At 36.3% G+C, this 8,513-nt stretch overlaps 1 protein-coding gene across 1 annotated transcript; it reads left to right on the top strand.

The window, feature by feature from the left end:
- The first annotated feature begins 3,286 nt into the window (after positions 1–3,286).
- LOC145603037 (ethylene-responsive transcription factor LEP-like) lies at positions 3,287–4,085 on the top strand. The gene has a single exon (XM_081659167.1). The coding sequence runs from the start codon at positions 3,336–3,338 to the stop codon at positions 4,083–4,085; it is 750 nt and encodes a 249-aa protein (XP_081515293.1). The 5' UTR covers positions 3,287–3,335.
- Positions 4,086–8,513: the final 4,428 nt, after the last annotated feature.

Below are 8,513 nucleotides of genomic sequence, written 5' to 3'. Positions count from 1 at the left end.
ATGATTATATCGGCATAGTCCGCCAATGCTTGTTCGGAGGTAAGGCACCCCCAAACTTCTATGTTTCCTAAGGCTATGTTTATAGAGTCGAAAGGTTATAGAGATGTCATAGAAACGGTGCTACAAAGTAATTGAGGACAAAAAAAAGTTATGATGTGAATTATACAAACGATATCAAACATTAGTAAGACATATGTCAAACTAGTCATCACACTCATCTATATATTATATGATAAAAAAGAAGCGGATCAATGTGGAGCTAACAAATGTCTCTTTCTAATTCGCTTCTCTTAAAATAGTAAAACAATTAAAAAAAAATATGAGGCACAAAAGATAAAGTAACTACATTCAATTATAGTACAATAAATAAATGAAAATAAAAATATCTATATCTATACTATTTATTAAAAGGCGTTCCTAATCAAGGATATACGCCACGTGTCACCCCTTTCTTCCACTAAGAGTGTGCCACATCACCCGGTTAGAAATGTGAATGCCACTGGGTCCATTGAAAAATGAATAAGAAGTCATACCAAATTTGCTATATAGTAATATAGTTAACTTATTCTTCTTAAATATATTTAACGTATTCTTCTTAAAAATTTTGATTTTTAGACTGTGCATCGGGTACTATACTATTTGTAATATTATTTCACTAGTAGAAAATTTATTATTTATAACTCCTAGTTCGCAATTCATAAGCTTGTGCGATGCATGGTTTGTTAGTATTTTTTTAAAAATATTTTTCATTTGTACGTGATTAAAATTGTTACTATATTAGTTTTAAAAATATTAGATAAAATTTCTAATCTCAAAATATAATTTTTTTTATTTTATTAATTTAAAATTTAAATTCTCATTCGTCAATTTTGCTTACGTGGCATTTGAATTATTTATTTGAAAAAGAAATTAATAATTTCTTTTTTAATTTTATAATCCTACATGACGCTGAGAAAATTAAAACCTACGTGGCTCTCTCTCTCTGTGTATATTATATATACAAAACAAAATTCAAAATTAGATTAGATTCACAAATAGTCAAATACGAAACAAAATTCAAAATTGATTCCGTCTCATGAGGCCATGATCCACCTTACCCAAAATAACTTGTCCGTCTCAAATTATTATTATTTTTTAGTTACAATTAGGCCATGTTGACTTCAACTTACAAAAAAAGTGAACTAATTTCAATTTTATAAATAGTTTTTTTTTTTCATTTTTTTTAAATTTCAGTAAAAGTAAAAATAGTTTAATGAAAAACTGTAACTTTAAAAAAGAAATATAATAAAGAAATAGCTAGTATGTCAAACGATAAAAAAATTCTCATGGCAGATTTATTTGAATAGTAGCACAGTTAGGGCTGTACACCGGTCCAAAACCGGACCGGACCTGACCCGGACCTGAATGGACCGGGACCTGAATCCTTGATTTTCAAGGACCGGGGACCGGACCTGAATCAACAGGTCCGGTTCCGGTCCAGACCTGAAAAATCAGGTCCGGTCCGGGTTTGGACCTGAATAGACCTGATTATTTTTTTTTTGATTTTTTTTTAAATAATATGAAAGTGCTGACATGTTATGGACCTGTTTGGACCTGTTATGGACCTATTTAGACCTGATTGGACCTGTTTAGACCTGTTTGGACCTGTTATGGACCTGTTTATGGACCTATTTAGACTTATTAAATAAAAAAAAAGTAGTTTTACCGGTTTCAGGTCCGGACCTGAAATTTCCGGGTTTTACCCGGACCGGACCTGAAACCCGGAATCCTTGAATTTCAAGGACCGGGACCGGACCTGAATTTACAGGTCCGGATCAGGTCCGGTCCCAACAGGTCCGGTTCAGGTCGGTTTTCAGGTCCGGGCCAGTTTTTGTACACCCCTAAGCACAGTAGCACCTTAACGCTTTGTTTGGATAGCAAAGAAGAAAGGAAAAGAAGGGGAGGGAAAATGGAGGAAGGGAAGGGAAAAGAAAGGAAGGGGGAGGTGAGCTCCATTTTCCCTCTAAATCTCTCCAATTTTGGAGAGATTATGCTTATTAAAGAGAGAGGGAAAATAGATTCCTCCCTCTCCTTCCCCCAATCTTTTACCCAAACAAAAGAATTTAATTTGTCCTCCTCTATTTCTCTTCTCTTCTTTTCCTTTCATTTTTTCCTACCCAAACATTAAGTAAAAATAAAAATAAATCTAAAACCCAAAAAAAGTGTATTATATTATCTAACGGTTGAACTTCATACCCAATTCCCCATGGCAGTTAAACTCATGCGGACATAGTGGCAAAGTAATGTTCTTGGGAGAGTACGCTATTGAGAAGCCGTCATGAACCTTCATCAAACTATTGAGAGTTTCATAATAAACTTTACGGGGTGCAACACTTTGTTATTAGCTATCCTTTTGGTAAGCGGTCATCATAAAAGAAATTATATGTAAATATGTAATCATGAATTTGTGTGTAACGTTTTAAGAAAAGACTATTACGTATCCACGTATGTCATTATATTATGATGAAATTTCAACTCAGCTTCAAACATGTATAATTTCTATTTTAACTCGATATCAACTCTCAAGTATTGTACATACTAAAGCAAGATAATAGACCTTATCCTATTTACTTTGCATATACATTATATTATGATGAAATTTCAACTCAGCTCCAAACACGTGTAATTTTTATTCTAACTCGATATCATCTCTTAAGTATTGTACATTTATACATGTTAAAGCAAGATTATAGACCCTATTCTATTTACTTTATTTTTATTAACTGAAATCATATTATTTTTATTGAAGTTAAATCATTTTTACGGAGTTGATACTTTTTTTATGATTAAAAACTTATTTTTTTTTATTCTTTATTTTATAAAAAATGAACATAATTAACGGACCATCTAGGTGGTTAAGTTAAAGTGACAATGGTGTACTAAAGAATTGATACTATTATTTTATTAACTTGAAGAAACAACTACCATGGGTCCATAATATTGATATAATTTTAATTCTTTCTACTCATTTGATGAAATTAATAGGAATAGATAATTGAAAGGACTAAGAAAAGTCACAAAGGCCAATAATTAGTCATACTTGAAACACAAATAATAAAAAATTTGATTACAAATAAACAATCAAATAAACTACAAAAGTGTTTGAGTGGGTATTGACTATATAAACCGAGGAACATGCATCAGTCACACAATCACATTCTTATCTTCCTTTGCTTAACTCAAATTGTCGTCATTATTATTAACTCATAACTAATCATTATTCTAAGCACCTTCTTAACCCCTTAATTAGTCCGTTAATAACAAACCTTCTAATAAAACCATAAAACTACACAACAATGTTTAAAAGCAAGAGCACCAAAACCACCCCTCAACAGCAAGAAGGGGCCAATCCACCCATCAAGTTCCTAGGCGTTCGACGTCGTCCATGGGGCCGTTACGCGGCAGAGATACGAGATCCCTCCACAAAAGAGCGTCATTGGCTAGGAACATTCGACACGGCTGAGGAAGCTGCATTGGCTTACGACAGGGCGTCTCGGTCCATGCGAGGCCCTCGTGGTCGGACCAACTTTGTCTACTCCGACATGCCTCCTGGCTCCTCTGTTACCTCCATCATGTCTCCTGATGAGCAACACCAAAACCACAACCACAACCACAATTATGAGAAGGTTCAGAACCACAGTCATCAGCCGGAGTTTTCGCTTTCGGCTAGTAATGACTACGCCTACACCGCGGTTTCGAATGCGCAGGTTTGGTCGTCATCTTCTTCGTCATCATACCAGGATAATAATGCTACACTATATAGCTTTAATACTGGTACTAATGATGATACTAATACTTATATTAGTAATCATAATAATAATGGGTATTATGGTAATAGTAATGATGTAGAGTTACCACCTTTACCTGATCAGTTTACTGGTGAGTTGGGTCAGGATTCTTGGGCCGACCCGACAGTTGGGGCGGACTATATGGGCTTTGACTCTACTAATGCGGGCTATGTACATAGCCCATTGTTTAGTTCTATGCCTCCTGTTGACCATGGGCTTGACCCATTCAATTTGGGGTCGTCTTCTTATTTCTTTTAAAGTTGTTTCTGAAAAAAAAAAAAGCTCACAAAATCTACTTTCACACGGAAAAAAAAAAAAAAAAAAAAATCTTAACTCACCCATTAATTGCATAATTATTTGCGGTGAAACATTTCTTCTAGAATGTCGGTGTAATTATGACTATTTGCTTTTTAGTCTTATTTTTCTAATTTCAATTTTAATTTTAATTTTAATTTTTTTTGTATTACTTGGGTTTGGGCCTTTAGATGCCTCTCAGGAGTCAAATTGGATTTGGATTCTAGAGTAGAGCATATTTTATATTATATTATGTATTTAAATATAATTTCTTTTCTTTTTAATTTTTTTAATGTAATTGTAATCAATTGGAGTTGTTGAGTTTAATGTAACTTAAGTGTTTCCATCTTACAACAAGATTGTACTAGTATAACATTTACGTATATCAGTATATGTATTACAATCGAGACTTAAGTGAATTCAGTTCAAGTTCATTTACTTTTTGATTTACCTTTTATCACAATCAAACCTTGAGAAGAGAATGAGGGATTAGCTCAAGTGGTTAAAGCTTCCCTTTTGATTTAAGGTGATTTTAGGATCGATTCTCATCATATCACTTATTATTGTGTCTATCTAATAAAAAAATTAAAAAAAAAAATAAATAAATAAATAAAAAAAAAAAAAAAAAATCAAAACTTAAGCAAAAACTGATACGGGGTATCAAACATTCAAATTCACTTCGTTAGCCCTTTTTCAGTACTAGTAGACATGTAAATCGTGCCTTCCAAATTTATAATTACAGTGATTAAATTAATACTCCGTAGTACATGTTTCGTTTTACTTATACGAGTTTGAGAATGGGATAAATGAAGTATGGTTTAACTCATTTATTTAGCCCAAATCTCTTGGAAAGCTTTTTAATAATTTACAATCACCTAGCCCAATATTCTCCTATTTTTGTAACTTTTTTTCTTTTTTTTTGTTAAGCCCACTTCCTAATAAATTATTTGGCCCAAATTTTATATGTTAATCATTGAGTATTTTTTGTAGACATCGTCTTTGGTCTCTTGTCCCGCCGAATAGTGCAATAATGAAACACAAATCACTTTTTATACAAGATGATTTGATCCACAAAATCAAAACGAAACCCAACATAAGGAAATTGAAGCAGCCAAAAAGTCAATTAGGCTTTGACAGTGCGTCACAACATATTAGTTAGTATAAACGTAATTGAATGAGTAATAACGTCAGCGCATAGACTAATTTTGGATTACATTTAGTTGACAACCTCGACTCCCCTTTTTTTTTTTTTTTTTTTTTTTACGAGCTCGACTCCCATTATTGCGCGCAAGTGAATACATAGAATCACAAAATATTTTCAAAGTATCTGTTAGATTTCGGGAAAACTCCTCAATCTAGAGTGTGTACCATTGATCAAAATATATAGCGTTTACAATGGTAGGCCTAATCACGTTAGGAAACCTAGTTACGATAAACATACAAAATATATCCTAATCTGCGACAAATATTATCCTAAATATACTCCCTCCGTCCCCAAATGATAGTCCCTTATGGGCAAAAATCACGGGAATTAAGAAACTTAAATAGAAGTAGTAAAATTACATTGAAAAAATAAATTTACATTGGATATGTAAAATAGTAGAGAGAGAAAGTAATAAAAGTACATTGAAAAACAAAATTTGCATGGGAAAGTTAAATTTGCACAAATATTGTTGTAATTGGAGGAAATTTTGATAAAAAATTAATATTAATGGTACTTGAAAAAAGCAAATGGGACTATCAATTTGGGACTAAAAATAGGCCATAAGGGACTATCATTTGGGGACTGAGGGAGTAATATCTATCACACCCCCGCAGTCGTAGCGGGAGGAGGTCGTACGCTAAGACTGGACCTAAATTCCAGAAATAAATCTCGTGGTAGGCCTTTAGTGAATATATCTGCAAACTGATATCTAGTAGGAACATGGAGAACCCGTACTTCCCCCAAAGCAACCTTTTCTCGAACAAAATGAATATCCATCTCCACATGTTTGGTGCGTTGGTGTTGTACTGGGTTGCCAGAAAGGTAGATATCACTGACATTATCACAATAAACTATAGTAGCCTGCCGTTGAGGACAATATTAGGGCTGGCAAAAGCTGACCCTACCAGACAACCCGACCCGAACCCAACCTGAAATAAATGGGTTTTGATAGAGATTTTCAACCCGTTTATGTAATTAGGTCAACCCGAACCCAACCTGAAGTTAAATGGGTCGGGTTCAGGTTGAAAATCCCAACCCGAAACCAACCCGCATAAACCCGTTTATTTAATTGGGTCGGTTTCAGGTCGGGTCAACCCGAACCCAACCCGCTTAACTTAAAACCCTAATTTTAAAATATGGGCCAAGCCTAAATTATCTAACCCTAATTCCCTAAAGACCTAAAGTCCTAAACGGCTAAAATTCTCTCGCCGCTTTCTTTCACTCAGTTTCTCTCTCTTCTCAGTTTTCTCTCTCTTCTCTCCTCTCTTTTCTCTCTCTAACTCTTGAAGATTGAAATAAAACTGCTTGAACCTTGAAGATTGAAGCTTCATCTCGAACATTCTGAAGGAAATAATCCTATTATTCGATTTTTATGAGTTTGTTTGCTCATGAGTCATTTGTTTATGCAATTTCCTTGATTTGGTTATGCAATTTTCAGATTTCTTTGATTTTTTATGCGATTTTTTGCTATTATGGTTTATGTATGCTTTGTTTATGTGATTTAATCATTTAATGTTGTTCGTTTGTTATTTTCTTACTCTGCAATTTCTTTCGAACATTTGATTTGTCATTTTGCGATTATTTACGATTTGTTTATGCGATTTTTTGCGATTTGTTTATGCGATTTTTTGCCCTGATTTGATTTTCTTACTCTGCAATTTCATGAGTTTGATTCTTTATGTCATGACTCATGAGTTTATACTTCTGTTTTTATTGTTTTATCTTTTATGCCATGAGTGTAATTCGTTTTTCAATTTATTCACAGATGGCTGATAGCCCTAATCCTGATGAACCCATTAATCTTCCGGATTCTGATTCAGATGATGAAGTTTCTGATTCTCATCAAACGGAATCAAAGAAGAACTTTTATTTGCCTACTTGGAAGTATTTTGGACATGTAACTCTTGGAAATATTTTGGACTTGTTGGCTGGCTACTATTCAAGTTTTAGTTGCTGTTGTGAGTGTATGAAGTATGGACAAGGACAATGCACTAATGCAGCATGATTTTTTTGAATTATGTTGTTAAGTTACAGGTCGACCTAATTTCTTTAACCTATAAGATTCAAGTAACCTATCGACCTTGGGCTGGTTTCCCCATCTCTGCGCTAGCGGCGCAATACACAGCTGAGCGTCGCTACTTTCTGGGGACGTATGATGCGGTGGTCTACCTAGGTGAGCGGGTAGCCATCCAGCACTCCTCGGATTCTTTCGTGGTCCCAGCTCCTCCACCCAGGCACATGTTCCATGATGCCTTGCAGCGGGATCGTGCTGGTGGTCCTTCGCGAGGTACTCATTGGAGGTCCCACATTCTCCTCGAGCAGAGCTATGAGGAGGATCTGCTACCGTTGTTGGCGCCGGTTCCTGTCCCTTCAGAGGAGGCAGCGGTATGTTTTCATTGGTTTAGTTTTATTTGTCTTAGGTAGCCCCCAAGTATCCTTTTAACCTTCTGTTTTTAGCAGGCTGGTCCCAGGGAGTTCATTCCTCCGAGGATGTCTATACGTTACCAGGGTACGTATGGGCCGATCGAGGAGCTCATTCCGCCTGCTCCAGAGGGGGAGCAGTTTGTGGAGCGGTCTATCCCTCGTCACCAGACTCGAGTAATTGGTTAGGCCATTTTATATGATCACTGCACTGGCTTTATGTTTGCTATTCTGACTTGATTGTTTCGATAGTTTTCTCGCGAGGTGGTGACGGCTATGGCTAGGTGCATTGACGCCTTTCGCAGCCAGCTTGTGCGGTTGCGGAACCATGCTACGTGTCGTAGCAATGACGTTGAGGAGGTATTATTTTACTTTCACTGTTTTTGGTTTTATTTTTGTTATATTGGCTAATTTTGAATTTATTTTTGCAGGGGCAGCCTATTCCTTCTCCACGCACTCGGTCGAGGCCCGAGCCTAGGAGGGAGACTACTAAGTCCGACTCGAGGCGTCGCCGGACTACCTCTAGTGGACGAGGTGGTCGTTCCGAGGCCGCCGCTGTAGAGGATTCGGCGTCATCGCCGGAGGATGCTCCGACCGGGCCGACTGTTCGAGGTGGGATGGGTGGTGGGACATACGAGTTTGGCTCGTCATCGCAGCAGCCCCAGCCTCTTTCTGTCGGGTTTCAGGGTGAGGTTAGGTGGCCTGGCCCTGAGCTGCAGTTTGCGTCATCTGGTGGTCCAGGGGACGATGATGGTCATACTCCGCGG

Source organism: Chenopodium album, chromosome 21 (genome assembly GCF_948465745.1).
Source record: "Chenopodium album chromosome 21, dcCheAlbu1.1, whole genome shotgun sequence".
Lineage (NCBI taxonomy): Eukaryota > Viridiplantae > Streptophyta > Magnoliopsida > Caryophyllales > Amaranthaceae > Chenopodium > Chenopodium album.
Note: the sequence above shows the minus strand (reverse complement) of the source record. Positions and strands in the feature narration are given on the sequence as shown.